At 34.9% G+C, this 22,498-nt stretch overlaps 1 protein-coding gene across 2 annotated transcripts; it reads right to left on the minus strand.

The window, feature by feature from the left end:
* Nucleotides 1-6,577: 6,577 nt before the first annotated feature.
* Nucleotides 6,578-10,334, minus strand: LOC107761450 (uncharacterized). 2 transcript variants are annotated; one of them, XM_016579668.2, is made up of 2 exons: nucleotides 10,201-10,334; nucleotides 6,578-7,333 (listed from the first exon to the last, which is right to left on the minus strand). In XM_016579668.2, exon 2 carries the CDS (start codon nucleotides 7,306-7,308, stop codon nucleotides 6,763-6,765), a length of 546 nt encoding a protein of 181 aa, XP_016435154.1. In that variant the 5' UTR covers nucleotides 7,309-7,333; nucleotides 10,201-10,334; the 3' UTR covers nucleotides 6,578-6,762. The 2 variants fall into 2 exon arrangements, with proteins under 2 accessions (XP_016435154.1, XP_075093488.1); XM_075237387.1 differs by lacking the exon at nucleotides 10,201-10,334 and adding an exon at nucleotides 8,504-10,095.
* Between the last annotated feature and the right edge of the window lie 12,164 nt (nucleotides 10,335-22,498).

Consider the following 22,498-nt stretch of genomic DNA (forward strand, 5'->3'; position numbering starts at 1 on the left):
CTTGCCAGAAGTCATCTTGAGAAATATCTTACCGTATCCTTCAATTTTTGCTGTAGCAGCATTTCCCATAGAGAGCGTCTCTTCGGGTCCAGCAGAAGCATATGTAGAAAATGCTTCCCTCACAGCACAAACATGGCGAGTGGCTCCAGAATCAATCCACCACTCCTTTGGGTTTCCTACCAGGTTGCATTCAGAAAGCATGGCGCACAAGTCATCAACATCATCATGCTTTTCTACCATGTTTGCTTGACCCCTTTGCTTGTCTTTCTTCCGAGCACGACACTCCGTAGATTTGTGTCCGGTTTTCCCACAGTTGTAGCAGTTTCCACTGAACCGCTTCTTGCTTGGGTTGTATTTCGGACCAGAAGCCTTCTTTCTCTTTTTGTTATCTTCAACAATATTTGCTCCCATTATTGTTGAATTTCCACGGCCTCTTCTCTCAGCAGCTTTGTTGTCCTCTTCGATTCTCAATCGAACAATGAGATCTTCAAGGGACATCTCCTTTCGTTTGTGTTTCAAATAATTTTTGAAGTCCTTCCACAATGGAGGCAACTTCTCAATTATTGCTGCTACTTGGAATGCTTCATTGATGACAAGACCTTCAATGAAAATTCCGTTAGTAAAATTACTAAAAAGTTTACTTTCAATATCAGTATTTATTTGAAACATACCTTCAGCAAGTAGATCATGAATAATCACTTGCAATTCCTGGACTTGGGTAATAACAGACTTGCTATCTACCATTTTGTAGTCCAAAAATTTTGCGGCGACGAATTTCTTCATCCCGGCATCTTCAGTTTTGTACTTCTTTTCAAGTGCATTCCACAATTCTTTTGACGTCTCCACGCCACTGTATACATTATACAGATTATCCTCCAGCCCGCTAAGAATATAATTCCTGCACAAGAAGTCAGAATGCTTCCATGCCTCAATCACGAGAAAACTATCATTCTCTGGAGTTTCATCTGGAAGATCAGGAACATCTTCCTTGATGAACTTCTGTAGACATAACGTAGTCAAGTAGAAGAACATCTTTTGCTGCCAGCGCTTGAAATCCATCCCGGAAAATTTTCCGGGTTTCTCTGCCGGTGCCAACGCCGGAGTTCGACTTGTCGATGCGTTGGCAGTCATCATCGGAACAGTTTGATTTCCGTCATTCGCCATTTTTACTGTAAAAATGACACAATCAAACGTTTAATAAACGTTTAAAACTGGAGTGAAAAATCACGTAGATTTTAATCTCCAACAAAATGCCACGAAGGTTTTAAAACTGGAGTAAAAATCACGTAGATTTTAATCTCCAACAAACCGCAACGAAGGCTTAACTCTCCAAACGGGAGTACACAAAAAACCACAAAGGTTGGAAACAAGGTTATAGTTTCCAGAATAATAAAAGTAACACAAATACAGAAATTAAATTATTAAATTATTAAATTATTAAATTCCTTAAGATTGTTGTTCCTCTGTACTTGTAAATAATGATTCTGGAAATTAGAACGTTAGCTTATAAACGTAAATATAAATAAAAAACAGAAATTAATTCGAGCCCACTGAATTCACAGTGTTTCCTTAAGGAATTTAATCCCCTCCTAGTACCCAAGGTTATAGATTATTTCCTCCCAGGATAGAACGAATTACACACTGGTTTAGCGGTACTTCAAACCCCAGTGTTTCAACGAACACAAAGTTCGGCAACAAATCACACTTATGGATGCTTTGTTTGTAGTTAAAAACAATGCAGAATAAGGAGGACAACTCAGAAGTCGAATGGAAATTCTGAGAGGAAGGAATGCAAAGTATAGCCAATGTTGAATTCTTACTGAAGAGAATATCAAATTGCAATTCGTTTTTCCAGTGTATACGCAGTGTATACAGAGTGTATATCCAGTATATGCAGAGTGTATATCCAGTGTATACAGAGTGTATATTAAGTGTATACAGAGTGTTTCAAGTGTTTTTTATGATGTGTTCTTCTTTATCTCCAACTTATGCTCTATTTATAGCAGTTATTTGAGAGAAATCTGCCCCTTCCATGGTGCAACAAGCACTAGATCATGGAGAAAGCACTTACATGGTGGTATATACACTTGCTTGGTGGGAGGAACACTTGCACCATTGTGGGAGGTGCACTAGGCTGCATTGTTGCTTAGTGTTGCAACACAATACACGGATTGAAAAATATCCGTTACAAACACGGATTATATCACGTTAATATTCACTATTAACAAATAAATTTGGTCCAAAAAATTAATCAATCGATCGATCATTTGACCAAATCCGAATCCAAATCCCATTTCCCATTCACTCTAATTTTAAGACTATTTCATCTTAAACAAAAACTCAACACTAAGGCGGTGTAATATCCAATCTTTATTTCTAGAGAGACTAATCGACAACAGTGTCTTTAGATGTTGATTACATATAAAGATTCTTCCTACATTAGTATTATTATTATTATATTTGGCCTGCTCATTTCCTTTGGGTTCTGCTTGAAGTCCGAAATATGCATTTAACAAAGCGACAAAAGCATAATGATCAGAAACATACTTTTCCCACATCAATATTGTAAAACCAGGAAATTTATTCTGCAATTTTCTTATATCTTGCTCTTTTCCTTTATTCAAAAGATATGCCTCTTTTTAATCCTAAGTCATGCCTCCTACCCTTCTTCTTTCTCTTCCTACAAAACTCACTCCTTCTACAGTAATATCTATAAATGTTGTTTTTTCGTGCTTGCAGTAGATAACAACTAGATGAATCCTGATATCTTTAGACAAACTAAGGGGGAAAAAATAGGCCACGCCTTCAACAACAATATCTATAAATGCTGTTTATATATAGTTTAATGTTATGGTGTTTAGACTGTACCAGATTTTTATTGTAGCCTTATATTTTGGTACTGCATAGTAGTTCAACTTTCTGTTACTTCTCTTTGTCTAAAAATCATGCATACAATAATAATATGTTTAAATATTTTTTATATATAGTTTACTGATATGAAGTTTAGATTACCTTAGCTTTTTATCGTAGTCTCAGAAATTGATATTGGATAGTAGTTCAACTTCCTCCTCTGTTAGAATTTCTTTCTCTACACTTTTATGCTCTGCTTGCAGCGATATATATCATGCACATCGAATTTCTGCGAATAATTATCAAAGGTAGATTTTTATGCATGGTGCATTGCATTTGTCACTGTAACAAGTGAAACTAAAGAACCTGAAGTCTCCATAGATTTGATGTATCGAAACATCTCACAAATGTGGATTGAATATGTCAAAAAATAAACAAGTACAACTGAGATCCGAAATATATGAAAGAGTTTACCCGATCAATAATGCAAAGATTGACTTCCAACATATTTGCGTATGCAAAGATTATTATGTATGTTATTGGATTTATGACTTTTGAATTACATTATTGTAGAAAAATAATTTATAAGTAACTTTACCAAGCGAATAGTGTGACTTACTCTTGCAATAACTTATTCTGCATACAATTGTTTGGTTATCTGTATGTCAAGGACTATATATAGAGTGGAAAGAACAGCTATTTAATCCTGTATATATCATTTTCTCTGTATGGAAGTCCATTTCATTCTAACTATGTGTTTTAAATAAACTAAGGTTATCAAATGTTTACTTTTACAAATTAAAGTATGTTGCCATGTGTTTGCAGATTCGGTTTATTTTAGAACTCAGTTAGTTCAAATGGTAAACAGCTCGGTTTGCAGGTTAGGATTTATTTATAGTCGTTGTTTATATAAATTCAGATAGAAACTTGTATTTTGTAGTTAATCTTCTGTTGCTCCTCTACCTTCCTCTCTTCCTATTATTTTTTATATATAGCTGCTTTTCGATTTAAATATGTATTGCTACTTATGTAGTAAAGCATCTATATATAAATATAAAGCTGGGAATGAAAGAGTTGATGTGGCACATCTAATAAGCCAAGAAAGCTATTTATCTTTTTTCTCATATTTTTTGAATTTTTTCTATTGTTGCTCTTTTCTTATTTCTCAATAACTCCTTATTTACGAAGAGTTGCAAATTTATGCTCTTCTTTTTCTTTCTTCCGTAACTGCCTTTTTCTGAAGAGTTACAAAGACAAATGAGGGGTTGTTTTAATTGAGAATAACTTCCCAATTTCAATTTTCAGATTGCATTGAATGATGCATTAAAGAAGGATTAAAGAAAATCTGGTGACTTTGGGATTCTCTCTTCACCGTAAAAAATCAGTCAAAACAAATTTCCCCTCAAGCTAAAATCAGAGAAAATCCCATCAAATGCATTGTATAAGTCACTACCTTCTAACTGAAACATGGAACTCGATACTTGGTAACATTCTCTCTCTTCGCTGTTTTTTCTTCTTCTCTTCTCATTGCTTTGCTCTTTTTTCTTTCCATATAATTGTTGTAATAGAAGAGAGTAGAGACCAATGAAGAGTAACAACGGCAATGAAGAACTGTGAAGGCAATGAGGAGGGATATGCTTTTAGACAACGATTTATTGAAAACTGTTTCAACTCAAACGCTTAGAATTTTTTATTATTTTTTTGGGTTTCAACAAGATTCCCTTATTGGTAGATAGTTGAATGTGCATTAATTTTTTGGGTAGTCTCCTCATCCTTTGTTTAATGCAGAAGATGTCTAGCCAGGCTTCGTATGCAATCAGATCGAATATCCGTTGACAGTTTATATGAGTCGAATGATGAAGCTGCTGGTGCTGTAACTCTCTCGGACTAATAGCCTATTTGGCCAAGCTTCTAAAATCAACTTATTTTTATAAGTGCTTTTAAAAAAAAATACTTTTGGTGAGAAGCAGTTTGTGTTTGGCTATTTAATTTGAAAAGTACTTTTGAGTAGCAATTATTGTTTGGCTTAAGTTTTAAAAAGTGCTCCTAAATGTATTTTTCTCAAAAGTATTTTTTAAAAAAATCCTTTCGGAAATAAACTACTTTTTCTGCTTCTCAAAAACTGCTTCTGCTTCTCCTCGCAATTACTTTTTTTCCTTTTAAAAGCTTGGCCAAACACCTTCATTTTAGAAAAAAAGTATTTTTGCCTCAAAAGAAGCTTGGCCAAACAGATTATAACCAATGAGAGGGAAATGGAGAAAATTGTTTAATCTGATGCAGTAAATTACTATGATATTGGGTTTTATTCTTCTTCGTTTTTGTGTAATTCTTTTGTCTATCTGTAATCAGAGGATCCAGCTTATTCGTAAAATCGAGCAAATTATTTAATTTAATGCAGTAAATTGCTCCACATAATATTTCATTTGTCTTAGATACATTTTGAAAAGGTTGGATGTGTAAAAGGTTATTCGTGCTAAGTTTCAGGGGTAAACCATATTTCTGCCTTTATGAGGTTTATATCTTTTAAATGTATGTATGATACATCATTATTATACATAGTCTTTTGAATGTTTGTTTGAAATTATGGATGCAAAATATATACATGACAAGTTAATTTGACGCGTGCTTCGGGTAGATGCTATAGTTTACACAAAACAAGTATTGATTTTTCTATGTGAAAAGAAAGGTGTCAAGCTTTTGGATATTTTGCCTTCATGACTTTTTACAATATTAAAATTAAAAAAGTATTTATGCTACTTTCATACTTTGGTTGCAATCACTTGCAGCTTTGCCAGAGGATACAGTAAATGCAGAAATATTTTCTTGCTTATGAACATGCCAAAAGAAGAAAATTTCAGATTTTTCTTTTCACTACTTCACAAGTTCTTAGTATAAAAGGTAGTCCATGAGTTTATCTATATTAAGACTTTAGGAGAATTAATTGCATATTTTTATCCATCTCTTTTATGTAGGACAATTGAATAATTGAAAAACATTATACATTTAAACATATTTCATTTTTCACTTTTGTGCATGTTATTATGCTAACCAAAGCAAATTAATGAATTAACCAAGATGTATGTTATTTTAGGTGTTTTTTTTTTGTCACAAGAATAGTTGCAGTTTAAATTTGTTATAAACCAGCAAATCATTTATAAAATTATTTAGTATGTCTTAGCGACTACGCGAAGCGCGAACAAATTTACTAGTTATAATTATAAATGAAATATTTTTGCTGATATATAAAAATAAGTAGCTACCCACCCAATCGCTTAAATTAAAAATAACCGATAAATATATAATTTATATAATTCATGTATAATATATGTATAAGCATGTATGTAATCAAATATAAACTAGACAAGAAAAGTAAATAGTGATTTCAACCATCTACTTGTCTAAAGATCCCCTTTTTTCTCACTGAAAAGTTCACCAGGGCTAGAAGCACAAGCAAGGTACCTCTATCTTTCTCCACTTAAATATAGTCTATCTTTCTCCACTTAAATATAGTCAATGACCGGGTTTAACCCCATAACATGCGCTTAACGTACACACCACGGATAACGCTCATGCCACTAGACCAGTAGAACCCTAAGAGAAAATAAAACAAAGATTTTAGGATAAAGAAAGAAAGTAACAAGTCCATCATTTACCATATTTATGGTTTTCTCCGGTCAAACCACCAGCAATACCTGTTTTGGAAAATTTCATTTTGGCAAATGGCAAGTGCCACAAAATCATTGCATCCACAATTTAGAAGCCATGAAAGAGGACAAAAAGCAAAAACCATAAGCTTCTTCAAGTCTACATGGTTAAAACAATTTAGAGTTCTTTTTCTTATTTCCACCAAGTGAAGTTGGGAGTGACCCTGAACTGGTAACCAACTTGTAAAATATCATTTGTGAGTTAAATCTACTTATCCACCAAGCCGACTTGCTTCTTAACTCTGCGAGCACATTCTGCAAAATTTTGAACCACATTAGCACAATTTAGGGGATCCTTTTCGTGTTCCTTGTAGCATTTCACACAAGCATCTCTCTCATCCAAGCAGGGGATAGGCTTTTGATTCGGAAGCTTGAACTCCTTATCGTGTAGATCCTTCGCCTTCTGTGTCACTTCTTGCAACATATTTTCCTCCTGTTTCTGCAACCTCTCCAAAACCTTCTCACTCTCTTTTAGGACAGATCGAATAGCATCTAATTCTGTGATTGCAGGTTGAGGTTGAGGCGGGACTGGCAAGAATAAAGGAGGCTGAACAGGCCATCCTGTAGCAGCAGGCCCCTTCACTACGTCAGGATCACTAGAGATTGGCTTCTGATGCACATTAGCTTGCGCTGATTTGTTCTCTCTTTGTGTCTTTGTTTTTGGCTTCCTTGTTTTTTTCTTCAGCTTTTCACCATCATCAGCAAGTTGTTTGACTAAATTGCTGCTGATCTGTATAGTGAATGATTCACCCATGGCGACAGCAACTCTTCACAAGTATCTGAAATCAATTCATTAGTCATATAAATTGACAACTTGAGGCAATATGAGAAAATTTGATTCTCAATGAAGGCAAAAGGCAACATAACGTTTAACAAAATGCAGCAGTAAATCATACAGATTCAGCATGACGTACTTCTGGAACACTTCCTCTTCTTTTCTTATGTTAAGTTTTCATTACGAAGAGAATAACTAGACAATCAATATAAGTGCAGGATTGTTCAAACCCAGTGTCACCAGATTGCAGGATTGATTCATGTGGTTGTATATGTATGTGTATAAACAGTCTTAAACAAACGCTAGACAGCAAAATCTTTAAAAAATATACATATCCAACAACATTTACTAATAAGAAAGACCAAGCACATGCAAAAGTAAATATGATAGGCCACTGAAAAAAGAAACAGGGAAATCTAATTGATTCATTCAGAAATAATAAAGTAGTAATCCGACAAGGAGACTCTTCAGCTCCACTTAGATAAAACGGGATATAGGAAAGAATGTCAACAACAAGAAATCATAACCCAAAACAAATATGTTCTAAACTGAAATGGGAGGTCAGAGTTGTAAGCAGAATAAAAACAATCTGACAACAAAAGTGAACATACAGTGCAACTAAATGCACAGATGGATCTCAGGAAAATGGCAAACAGAAATGCAAACTTAAGGTTATTTTTCCTTCGGGTGGATGTTTTTCAGTGGTGACAGGAAACATGCAAAGAGCTAGGGAGGTCAACTTTTTGTTTGGATGGAGGCATGGGAACCAAAGAGGAAAAACTGAGGCAAAGGAAACTAATACATTCCTAGGTGCTTCTTATGTACAGAGACTAGGGAGAATGTCAACCATCTCATGATCCACTCAAAGTTAAACTCAAATAACAAGAGTGGCTAAAAAGAATTCAGGTATACTGAAGAGTTGGAGAACACGCGTAGGAGATGTAGAAGAGACAGAGCTTGTGACAAGCAGCGACCACATGGAAAGAGAGAAATTTGTGAATGTCAATAGAATAATTGCAAATGATTTTGCTGCTTTTGTCTATTTTTGGAGCACATATGACAAACCCATTCGTACAAATCAATAAGATGAAACTCTTCTTAGGCTTTGGTGTATACCTCTTGATAATGAACCATCTAGTATTAAGAAATAAAGGGAAACAAATAAAGGAATTACCACCATACAAGGTCAGCTGATCGTCCACTGGTTAATGTGTGCCCGTTTGATCAACCAAAACAATTGGATATCTTAAAAGGAAAAGTCTCACCAAAAATAAGATTGAACTGAATTATGGTAGTATGACATTCAAAGAGAAAGGGTACTTCATATCCATCAACCAGCCATTTCATTTTCGTTTATTCAGCAGTCAAAAGTGCCAAGGTTTACTGGAACTTTAAGCTTAAAGTACATAATGTTTGAGCAGTTATATATCATGCATGGAAAAGAACAACTATAAACACAAAAAACAATTAGATGGGTAGACGAATTGCCAAAAAGATTAATGAAGTGAATACATAACAACCATCAAATGAACAAAATGCAAACATGTTTGCAATTTAAGGAATTAATCTGACATAAGATAGAACGAAAGGAGCTTATGAGTTATGACATACAACTATTAAACGAAATTGGATCATTCCTTGGAATATCATGGGCACCCAGATGCAAACAGAGTCACGAATGTTATGGTGAATATTTTTTGTTTTTTCTTATAATCGAGAAATCCTCGAGGGCTAGTGGCACACAGTACGAAACTCGGTGGCTGATCGGCCCGCCCCTCTATCTTCTCTACTAACTTAAATACTAGGCTTTGATCTATGGCAGAGTTGGAACCTATGGTGTGAACATAAACCACCCATCACACGCTGCACTCTTACGAATAGATCAAAGCCTCGGGGGCAAATCTTATGATGCATAATGAACACAGACAGCAAGAAAACATAGGTAATCCGAAGAAGCAAAAACAGCAGTGGGGGATCCATGTTAGAGGTGGAGGGAGCACAAAAGTATCAGTAATTAGTCATCTAGATTTTCAAAAATTCAACAGAAAGGCCAGGTATGGTAGACACCCAATTTCCCCTACTCTGTACTAGCAAAGGAGCACCTCCTGCACGGGGTAAGCCCGTCCTTTTTTTTTTTTTGCTTATCGAGAAATCTGCCGGGGGCCAATTCTTAGGACCAACTACAACCTCCAAAACTCGGGTATAATGGGCACGCCCCTCTACCCTTCCCCACTTCAATAACAGGCTTAATTCGCATGAAACAAGCATCTAACTTGTGACCAAAGTCTCAATTCCCTCAACCTTTACCACTTGAACTAAGTCCATCTGGATTTTCAGATAGCTGATTCTTACTTCTTAAAGCAAACTTAGTATACCCATCACAAATTTGAGCAATTATAACTTTGAAAGAAAATAACCATAAAGTCCCAGGTTCAAATCCCAATGGAGACAAAAACACTAGACGATTTCTTCCATCTAATTAACGAGCCATCATGGACCAAGTTACCTAGTACCTAAATTGCTGGTGGGAGGTCGCAAGTATCCCATGGAATTAGTCGAGCTGCGCACAAGCTGGCGCGGATACCACAGTTGTAAAAAAACACAAACTTGCAAAAAACACAAGGAACAATAACATCACAGCCGAGCAAACACAGCATTACAAACGAATTTACAAAATTTTAAGTTTTACCCATTAAATATCACAACAAAAAGGGAAAAGGGTTTGTTCTAAGAATTGCAACAATATTATAAATCAAAATTCACTGCCTTAACCCATTACCATGATTGCAACAATAAAAAAAAGGACAAAAAGTTTTGGCCTAATTATATATAAAAATAAAGAGGAGAATGTGTAGAAAAATGGATACGTACAGCCTTGATTCGGACAGGAGAACAGTGAGAAGATGGGGGAATGAGATGCGGGAAGAGAAGACTGTAGAGAGGAGAATTTGGCAAGAATTCTTACGCAAGAAAATGGATGAATGTGGGCTCAATTTGTTTGTTTTTCATCCGGCCCGTTACATGGAATTTGGGCTTGGACAAACCTAACCAAGCAGGGGAGAGTGCACGGTTAGCCACTAATAACATATGTATTTACTTTTAAGCTACTGTTTAAAATATATTTAGTCTTTAGCCACTGCTTTAATAAACTGTACCTGCCCGAACGAAAACACCCTTCTACTCATAAAAGTTCAGGACCAACTGTTCTTAACTTTTAAACTTGCAATTCTAAGTTCAGGACTTCACGACTACTAGCCTGTTTGGCTGTCACGACCCAATTTAAGATTGTGACCGGCGCTTAGGAGCAAGTCTCCCAAGTAAGCCTCATCGGTAATTTTGCAGAAAATCGGACAGAGTTTCCCCTGTTTTTGGACCATCCCAAAAATTTTCCTGTCTCAAATCAACAACCAAACATCCTAATATCATACCAAAAAATTGACAACTTGTCAATTAACCAATACAAGTTTCCACCATAAATAAACCACCAACTAACCACTAGAAATACTAATTTATCTCCAACTTTAATAAATGAGAACGATACTCAATATAAGACTATAATAACAAAAGAATACTCATGACACTAAAATAATGACTATGGAGCGACTCTAAGAGTTCAAATAAAAGAGTATAACAATAAATAAAGTCTCCGCTCACGCGAACAAGTGCGAGGCTCATCAAGAACTATCAACCTGTGCGCTCTAATTAACAAAATTCTCGCCCGCGTCAAATGCTGTCTCTGTAAAAAAAATTAGCAGGGAATGAGTCGCTAGCTCAGTGAGTAATAACACTTAACCACAACCATTTTTATTTGGGGACAAGTCAGAAAATATGCTAGTATACTAAACAGATATTATCATAAAAATGCCCCTTTCAGAAACAATAAACAATTTTCAATCTCATCATGTTGTTCTTGTAGTATAATACGATTGACAATTCCGTAATAAACTCGGTAACCACTGTATAATATCAATATTCATATTTTGGGAGGTTTCAATGAACGGATCATGTAATCGGTATAATTGTGGACTTCTTCGCAAGAAGTCAAATATAACGACAATTTCTACTCGAGCAAAATCGGTAACGGTATGTTTGTTCTACCTTCCCACTAGCTAGGGCTACAATGGTAACCTGTAATTACACGATGCACCAGGTCTAACGAACCCGCCGTTAGCTACGGGATCCTTCAATGTCTACTCCCATTTATACTTGTCTCTGTAATCCGTATATATACTCGTAGAAAATATTTTAAAATAATACAGGGCATTTCGGTTCTTATCAAATCATATAATTTCATTTCGTTAACAGTAAATTCAAGTAACAGTAAAATAGATATAGTGACAACGGAAATATTTAAAACCACGATAACCATCTCAAATAACTATTTCGGTATCATATCGAGTAAAAGACTTGTCCCACATGCAACTCAGAATAATCGGTAACATATTCATCTTAAAAATCATGTGTAAATCATGCAAGTTATGAAAACACAAATTGCGGCACAATACTTGTGCCGAAATACCAAACGCGTCCCCACAAGCAATCCGTACAACTTCTTCAACTACCTATACAATCATAAAACCAATCTATATATCAACCTTATGAACTACCAATACAATCGGTTAAATTCTGTTAAGTTTAATTAATTCACTTACCTTATTTTTTTTTGGAATACAACTATTGACTCTCTGTCAATTCATATAGGCGTATTTCATTGAAAAGAAAGATAAATCATATTTTTATATCTTGCTTTACATTGTTACTACAATCTCTAAATGAATAAGAATTCAATTTGTTTGGAGAGCAAGAATGGTACTTGCTACAAAGTTCTTTATAAGCACTCATGACTCCTCCATAGATTGCTAAAGATTAACAAAAGTTTTACATATCCTTCCTTGTTTTCACTCACTTTTAGCCAATCTCATTATTTAATTCCAATCATTAAGATATATTCTCAAATTAGTGAAACAAAGTACCTTGAAATTTGAAACAAAAATTGGCTGGAAAAAGCTTCCTTTTTGCGGCACCAAAGCTTTTTCCCCAACTCTCCTGGTGTACTTTGGCTGTTGGCTTTCCTCTTCCTTATCTTCTATTTTCTTTTGTTCTAAACCTTGTTAGCAGCAATTGTTGTGTCTCCCTATCCCTAACCCCTTTTCTTCTTTTTGTTCCGGTAGTCTTTTGCCCCTCTTTTACTTGATTAGTTTTTTTTTTAAAGTTATGTTAAAAGACTAATATGCCCTATATTAACATGGGGTATTACATTCTCCCCACCTTAGGAAATTTGGTCCCCGAATTTAAAACAAGTCCATACCTATTGTCTGAAACATATGAGGGTACTTGACTCGCATAACATCTTCCACTTCCTAAGTAGCTTCTTCAATAGTATGATTCCTCCATAAGACTTTTATGAACTCTATTTCTTTTGAATGTAGGTTTCTTATTTGTCTATCCACAATAGCCATCGGCTCCTTCTTTTAAGAAAACTTTTCATTGAGCGGTATAATAGGTGCTTCAAGCACTTGAGATGAGTCTGATATACATTTTCTTAGCATTGAGACGTGAAATACTAGATGAATAAAAGATAATTCAGGAGGAAGTGCCAAACGATATGTCACAACTCCTACTTGTTCAATTATCTCGTACGGTCTTATAAAATTTAGGACTTAATTTCCCTTTTTTTTGAATCACACTACACCTTTCATGGGAGAGATACATGGTAAAACTCGATCTCCAACAAAAAATTCCAAGTCCTTTTTCCTTTTACCAGCTAAAACATTTGTCTGCTTTTAGTTGTGAGCATTTTTTTTGCCTAATCAATTCGACCTTGTCAATAGCTTCTCGTACTAGCCAGGTCCCCATAAGTTAGTCTCACCAGCTTCAAACCATCGATAGGAGAACAACATCTCTTACCATACAATGCCTCGTATGGTGCCATCTGAATGTTGGACTAAACGTTATTATGGTAGGGAAATCCAGCTAAAGATAGATAGGCATCCCAACAACCTCCAAACTCAAGAATACAATCTCTCAACATATCCACCAAGATCTGTATAGTATATTTGGACTTTGCGTTTGTGGGTGATAAAACTAGTACTAAGATCTACTCGTGTGCCCAACGTCTCTTGAAAAGATTTTCAAATCGTGAAGTGAATTGTGACCCTCTATCAGAGATGATGGACAATAGAGCTCTATTGAGTCAGATAATATTTCCATTCATGTATATCTGTGCATATTTTCCTTACTATAAGAGTTTTGACTAGCAAGAAACGTGCCTACTATATAAGCCAACCTCTAATGGTTTAGATAATTTAGACATATATGTATTGTAATTCTATTGTGTTTCTACTTCAGAATCTTGTGTTGTTGTAGTGGGCCTGTGAGTTGCAAGTGCTTGCCTTAACATGCCGACATGTCAAATAGTTAGAAACAAAGTTAACAAATTCTTTTTTTTATTTCTTTTTTTTCTTTTCCAACCAACCCATTTTTTTCTAGTCATATTATATCTTATAGACTTGCGATATATAGTGCATCTAGAGTTGTGAGCTTCATCACAAATAACCTGTCTCAACCCATATATGTTTGCTACACATAATTGATTACTTAGTCAGAGAATACCATCATTATTAACAATCATATCCTAGCTTTTACTAGCTAAAAACTAATCTCTGTACTTGAACAATCGCTCATCCTCGTATTGACTAGCTTTTATGCACTCTACATCAGTCTGGACCAATAGCCAATAATGTCTTTGATTTTTTTTTCACATTGAGTGTACCTTCTAGTCTATGCGCATCTTTGTACAGAAGTATCTTACGTGAACTATATGCGCCAAATTACCCATATCTTTTTTATTTTTATTTTTTTGCATAAGCCATAATATGTTACATTTCCCATACAATACAAAATAGTACAGTTATATCTTCAGTAATTTCCTCTATCGGCATTGATAAATATTTATATTTGTTGTGGTTTTAAATGTGCTTCAGGCTCGTGTACTATGTGTAAATCTCATAGGTTTCTTCGTATAAATAGTATCTCTAAATCCTAAATGGAAATATCATTGTGACCGTCTCCAACTCATGAGTGGCATCATCCAACTTGCGCTTCTTTAACTTTATTGAAGCATAAGCTATTACACGACTATTCTGCATAAGAAACTATCCTAATCCTACCCTCGAAGTATCACAGAACATCGTGAATCCTCTAGAGCCTATTGGAATAAGAATAACACTAGTATGTTGCCAAACATGCCTCAGGCTTCTGGAATCTCGTCTTACATTCCTACATTCACTCAAATTCGGTGACTTTATATGTTAACTTGGTGAGTAGTTGTGCTATTCTAGAGGAATCCTATACAAATAATGCTTGTAGTAGCCTATCAAGCCAAAAAAATAAAATCAATCTCTTTAGGAGAAATGGGTCTCGGCCATTTAGGAAGTGCTTCTATCTTCTCAGAATCTATCATCTTTTCATTCTTAGATATCGTGTGTCCTATGAACACCGCTGAGTCTAGCTAAAGTTCACGCTTCAAAAACTTGGTAAAAAGCTAATATTTCGGCAGTATCTATAACACAGCTTTTTCTTCAAGTAATTCTTCGTGTTCATTCTAGCTACAAGAATATACTAAATATCATAAATAAAGAACATGATACTTTTTTTCCAGAAATAACTTGAACACCATATTCATTATATCTATGAATGTGGCTAGAGAATTGGCCAGTCCGAAAGATATCACAAGTAACTCATAATATTTGTACTGAGTTCTAGAGGCTTACATCGAAATATCCTCCTTTCTTATTCTAAGCTGATGATAACCAGACTAAAGATCAATCTTTTAAAAGAGGGAGGATCCTTGTAACTAATCAAACAAGTTATCTATACGAGACAATGGATACATATTGCATATTGTTATCTTAGTCAATTGTATGTAGTCGATTTACATTCTTACGGTCCTATTCCCCCCCCCCCTTTTTTTATTGTGTTCTCCCCATGGTGAAACACTCGGTATGATAAAACTCTTATTCAATAGGTTTTGCAATTGTTCACTTAGCCCTCTCGACTCCATTTGTTTTCATATGATATAGTTTGTATGTCAGGTGTCAGCTCAATATTGAAGCCTATTTCTCATATTGGAGGTAGTCCTAGTATATCCTTAGGAATACATTAGAGAACCTTTCTTTATGATAATTCTTTTTTTCCCCTCAAACTAAGTGTTTCTTCTCTTGTGCCCCTTACCGTATCTATGAGATCCAAACAACCTTTCTTCTATACCCATTAAGTCTTCAAAATATATAATTTGCTCGTCTCTAAAACCTAAAATCCTTTTTTTTGGACAAAACTATAATCCCCTTTTCGGACAAAATTAGCTTTTAAAGTTCACCAACCATAATAGTCTTTCTATTATAATCGAGGGTAGCATGGTAAGAAGATAATTAATCCATATCCATCTGTACGTTAGAGTCAACCATATCAAGTACAACTTGGTTAGCTAGGGTTTTCTTCTCTTAACTTGAATCTTAAAAGTTTTAAACACATGTCTAACTACTATAAATTTTCCACAGATGTGGCAACCCGAAAAAGTAGGGGTAAGGTCTGCGTAGAGACTACCCTTCCTAGACCCCACCTGTTGGGATCAAACTGGGTTTGTGTTGTGTTGTGTGTGGCAACCCGAAAAGGATCGCTTAATATCTGATAACGTTCTTGATTTTTTAAATCTTCGATTCATATTAAAATCCATACTAAAAGATATTCTAATCTCGATCTTCTTATGTGAGTTTTTGCACGCTTATCATGTCCATATTTTCAATATTTTTGGTAAGTGCAACTGCTATAAAATAGGTTTAAGTATTCAGTCTTCATATATGCAATTACTACCTTGTTTAAACAATTGACGAACCTTTCAACAAGCCTCTAAACTTAAGTTGTTGCTTGCGTATCCAACTGAGAAAGTTTGGTGTTATATGTAAGTATACCTAATGTCTAAATCAATTTCTTAAATGATCTAGCAGGCAAGTTCATGTCACAAACTGTCAAAAAGAAAGTGATTCATGAACACCTAGTGAAGTTATTCTCAAATTAGTTGTGTTTTTCTTGTTGGAATCTCTAAGAGTATAGTAGCATTTCATGTATTCACCATGTTTTCTAGTCTAAAAGTTGCCTGTTCCATGGACCTCTTCATGAAATATCTTATAGCTCATAACATGGTAAGTATTCTACTAAAACTTTTAAGGATCCTTTGAACTATCAGAAATAGTAAACTTAGTAGTTTCAACTTTGGGAACTTTATTAGGAATATTTTGTTGTTTCCCATAATCTTCTAGGTGCATGATGACTTTAGAGCCCCTATTCTGTTGCTCATTCTTCTCATGTTTATCTATTATATCCATAGAGATTTCTTTCTTTTTTCTTTTTTTCATGGAGGTAAGTACCTTTTGTAGACATGTGATTTTTGACCCTCCCCAAGTTCTTTCATATTTTATCAAGTAAATATTTAATTTAGGCCTAATATAACTATTTCAACTCATTTTTACTTTCACTTTTATTTTAATACAGGAAAACAAAAATTACAAAAATAGGTTTATTAATATTTTGTAGTCATTTTTAATCTTGAAAAAATACCAAAGAATAGTTTTGTTTTAACGGTCAGTCTTATTTTAATAATTATTTTTACTTAAGTAGGGCTAATTAATATTTTAATAATATTTTTAGTTAATTAAGCTAATTTTAAGCATAGCTAGTCATAAAGACCCAAGTTTCTAGCCCATTCCTTAAGCCCAATATCCAATACCCAATACCCATTAAGCTAATCCTATGGACCTTTCTAGACTTTTCTTTGGAACAAAAAATAAATAAAAAGACCCTAAGGACCTAAGAGAAAATACACAAAATATAAACCTTGACCCTAGACCTATATAGACCTACGCCTAAAATCCAAAAAAAAAAATGGAAGGAAAGATCTAAAGCGCCGCGATACACAAAAAATACGACAACCCCATCTGCATTCCATTTCTCTTCTTCATCCCAGCAACAACTTTCAGCAGCCTCACGCCAACCACACTACACACACCCATCAACAACCTCATCTCCACCACGAAACCAACCCCAAACCAGTCGTGAATCATCCATAAATCCCCCGTCAAAACCACCATGAAACCTCTGTAATAGCAGCTCATGGAGTTGCAGAATCTCATTCACAAAATCCCTTGAAAATCAATCCCAATAACCAGCAAAAAACAGTCACAGTAGCTCATTTTCAGTTTATTTGCCGCCAAGTTTCCGGCGAGCTAGAGGTCCGTTGAGTTCTTTCGAAGTTCGAGTGTCGTCCGACGAGATTCCGCTTCACCGAGCGAGTTCGTTGATTGATTATCGTGTATTTGAGTAGTTATCAAAGAGTAAAGTGCATTGTTGAACTACCGTTTGACGCAGAGATTGAAAGGTGCGTTCATTGCTTGTATATCGTCGTAACGCGCATGGGTCTCAAGTCCATCCTCATTCTAGTTTTTGATGTATGTTAATCTAATTTTAGTTCAGTTATCTCTGCATTACCCTTCTTGTTTGATATTGATTCATGTCGAAATGAGGATCGATTTATCCATATTGACCTTTCCTTTCAAATATGTTCATCATTTTGCTTGAATGTTATAACAGTAGTATGCTAAATATCATATGTTTTTACAATTTTAAAAAGTTCAATTAAATAATGGACATTATTGTTTTGAAAATCTCCAATGGTATGAATTTTTGGGGAGAAAATGATATATGATTTCGTTTAAAATAATGGTGCAATTTTTATGTTGAAGTTGCCGGATTCAGATTATAGTTTAACTTTAGTATTCATGATTTAATTGTTAGTCTAATTCTATAATGCACACTTTACAATAGTCTCAAAATTTGAGAAGAATTATGAAATGCGTAGTTGCTTTAGGCGCGTAATTTAAATTACTTTCCTAAACTCGGATGTGCATTTATGTGACCCAAATCCAAATCTCAACAACGTTAGATAAAACGTGTCGTGGACCGCGGGTGCATTTATGTGACATGATCCAAGATGTGTTTTAGATGACGTTGAATCTTTCTAAAAAAATATCTAAATAAAAGTGACTATAAAGTTAAAATTGAACCATAGGCTAAAACATGTATTAAAAATCAGATAATAGGCCAATTATAACAGTTGAGTGACCGTGCTAGAATCACGGAACTCGGGAATGCCTAACACCTTCTTCCGGATTAACAGAATTCCTTACCCGGATTTCTGTGTTCACGGACTGTAAAACAGAGTCAATCTTTCCTCGATTCGGGATTTAACCGGTGACTTGGGACACCATAAATTATCCCAAGTGGCGACTCTGAATAAATATAAATAACCCCATTTTGATTGTCACTTAAATTGGAAAAAACTCCCTTATACACCCTCTCGGGGTGTAGTGAAAAAAGAGGTGTGACACCTTTTTTATGATAGCACTCCTCTATCGCTGTAATGGTGGACTAGTATAAATTTTCGAAATGGACTCTATTATGCATCTTACCAGAAAGAACCTCATATGGCATAATGAACCTTTCACTAGTCTTGTATACTACTTATGTAGCATTTCTTTGCTCGGAGAGGGCTACATGTCCATTGTTGAAATTTGACATCTTTGAAGTTTGAACCTCTAGCCAAATTCTATTATAGGGTAATTGGTCTGAGTCATACACGAATAAGATAAGTAATGATAGATTCAGTTATTTGACCCTAATCGCCACACACGTATGATGGAATAAGAAAGAAAGACAAGACACATCCTATCACACCCTCGCAGAATCACGATTATGGGAATGGCCGGCTACATAACCATAATTGAGATTCTACTACCGACGTGTGCTCCATTAGTCACAAGAATAACCTAAGGCTCTGATACCAACTTTGTCACGACCCAATTTAGGATTGTGACCGGCGCTTAAGAGCAAGTGCTCCCAAGTAAGCCTCATCGGTAATTTACAGAAAATCAGACGAAGTTTTCCCTGTTTTTGGACCATCCCAAAAATTTTCCTGTCTCAAATCAACAACCAAACATCCTAATATCATACTAAATAATTGACAACTTGTCAATTAACCAATACAAGTCTCCACCGTAACTAGACCACCAACTAACCACTAGAAATACTAATTTTTCTCCAACTTTAATAAATGAGAACGATACTCAATATAAGACTATAATAACAAAAAAATACTTATGACACTAAAATAATGACTATGGAGCGACTCTAAGAGTTCAAATAAAAGAGTATAATAATAAATAAAGTCTCTGCCCACGCGAACAAGTGCGAGGCTCACCAAGAACTATCAACCTGTGCACTCTAATTAACAAAATCCTCGCCCGCGTCAAATGCTGTCTCTGTAAAAAAAATTAGCAGGGAATGAGTCTCTAGCTCAGTGAGTAATAACACTTAACCACAACCGTTTTTATTTGGGTACAAGTCAGAAAATATGCTAGTATACTAAACAGATATTATCATAAAAATGCCCCTTTCAGAAACAATAAACAATTTTCAGTCTCATCATGTTGTTCTTGTAGTATAATACGATTGACAATTCCGTAATAAACTCGGTAACCACTGTATAATATCAATATTCATATTTTGGGAGGTTTTAATGAACAAATCATGTAATCGGTATAACTGTGGACTTCTTCGCAAGAAGTCAAATATAACGGTAGTGCCTACTCGAGAGAAACCGGTAACGGTATGCTTGTTCTACCTTCCCACTAGCGAGGGCTATAATGGTAATCTGTAATTACAAGGTGCACCAGGTCTAACGGATCCGCCGTTAGCTACATGATCCTTCAATGTCTACTTTCATTTATACTTGTCTCTGTAATCCGTATATATACTCGTAGAAAATATTTTAAAACAATACAGGGCATTTTGGTTCTTATCAAATCATATAATTTCATTTTGATAACAGAAAATTCAAGTAACAGTAAAATAGATATAGTGACAACGGAAATATTTAAAACCACGGTAACCATCTCAAATAACTATTTCGGTATCATATCGAGTAAAAGACTTGTCCCACATGCAACTCAGAATAATCGGTAACATATTCATCTTAAAAATAATGTGTAAATCATGCAAGTTATAAAAACATAAATTGCGGTAAGCTTACTACTCACAATACTTGTGCCGAAATACCAAACGCGTCCCCACGAGCAATCCGTACAACTTCTTCAACTACCTATACTATCATAAAACCAATTTATATATCAACCTTATGAATTACCAATGCAATTGGTTAAATTTTGTTAAGTTTAATTAATTCACTTACCTTATTTTTTTTTTGGAATACAACTATTGACTCTCTGTCAATTCATATAGGTGTATTTCATTGAAAAGAAAGATGAATCATATTTTTATATCTTGCTTTACATTGTTACTACAATCTCTAAATGAATTAGAATTCAATTTATTTGGAGGGCAAGAATGGTACTTGCTACAAAGTTCTTTATAAGCATTCATGACTCCTCCACAGATTGCTAAAGATTAACAAAAGTTTTACATATCCTTCCTTATGTTCACTCACTTTTAGCCAATCTCATTATTTAATTCCAATCATTAAGATATATTCTCAAATTAGTGAAACAAAGTACCTTGAAATTTGAAACAAAAATTGGCTGGAAAAAAGCTTCCTTTTTGCGGCACCAAAGCTTTTTCCCCAACTCTCCTTGTGTACTTTTGCTGTTGGCTTTCCTCCTCCTTATCTTCTATTTTCTTTTGTTCTAAACCTTGTTTAGCAGCAATTGCTTCGTCTCCCTATCCCTAACCCCTTTTCTTCTTTTTGTTCCGGTGGGCTTTTGCCCCTCTTTTACTTGATTAGGCTTTTTTTTTAAAGTTATGTTAAAAGACTAATATGCCCTATATAAACATAGGGTATTACATTGACCAAGCTTCTTTTTGGCCAAAAGTATTTTTTTTTGGCCAAAAGCACTTTTGGACATAAATGAGGTGTTTGGCCAAGCTTTTGGAAGAAAAAAAAAAGTGTTTTTGAGGAGAAGAAGAAGCAGTTTTGGAGAAGTAGAAAAAAGTAGCTTCTCTTCAAAATGACTTTTTTGAGAAGCACTTTTGAGAAAAATACACTTAGAAGCAGTTTTTTAAAGCTTGGCCAAACACTAATTGCTTCTCAGAACTACTTTACAAACTAATTAGCCAAACGCAAACTGCTTCTCACCAAAAGTACTTTTGAGAAAAGCACTTTTGGAAAAAAGCACTTCTCAAAATAAGCTGATTTTTGCAGCTTGGCCAAAAGGGCTATACATGTCCTTAACTTTTGAATTTGCAACTCTAAGTTCAGGATTACATGTCCTTAACATTTGAACTTGCAACTCGAAATTCAGGACTTCAGGACTACATGTCTTTAACTTTTGAACTTGGAACTCGAAGTTCAGGACCACGTGTCCTTAAGTTCTGTGCTTGTAACTCTAAGTTAAGGACTACTTGTCCCTAATTTTTGAACTTGTAAGTCTAAGTTCAGGACCTATTGTCCTTAACTTTTGAGCTTGTTAGTCTAAGTTCAAGACCAAGTTTCCTTAACTTTTGAACTTGTAATTCTAAGTTCAGGACCAAGTGTCCTTAACTTTTGAACTTCGAATTCGAAGTTCAGGACCAAATGTCCTTAACTTTTAAACTTGTAACTGTAGGTTCATGATCCATAACGTAGCAGAAAACCAAACGTTCTGTAGCATAAGCTTTACGTCCATCAACAAATAATAAACATTTCATAAGAGAAATAATAAGTTTTTGCTAGATCTAACAAAATTGTGTATTTCAAGTAACATATACATATGTAGCAAAATTTGCAGAGAAGTTTGCATGACCGGTTGAAGTGCATTTTTTTGCCCAGACATGGAGTACACCTTAGGGACTGTACTTTTCTGAATCTCTATCATATACTATGCGCTTTACATTTGGGTGGCAAGCTGTAATGATTTGAGTGTTTGACAGATTTTTGTGAGATCCGTTGTTGGTGAATACTGCATAGTGTAATACGCATCACATTCTGTCTGAAGAAAGGGTGCCGCCGATCACAGTTCTTCTCCCTAACATGAAAGAGATAGAAGAAAGGGTAACACAGTCTTTTCATATTAATTTTAATAGACTAGTGGTTACTATTGCTAAACATTGAAAATATTGGATAAAA

Source organism: Nicotiana tabacum, chromosome 18 (genome assembly GCF_000715075.1).
Source record: "Nicotiana tabacum cultivar K326 chromosome 18, ASM71507v2, whole genome shotgun sequence".
Taxonomy (NCBI): Eukaryota; Viridiplantae; Streptophyta; class Magnoliopsida; order Solanales; family Solanaceae; genus Nicotiana; species Nicotiana tabacum.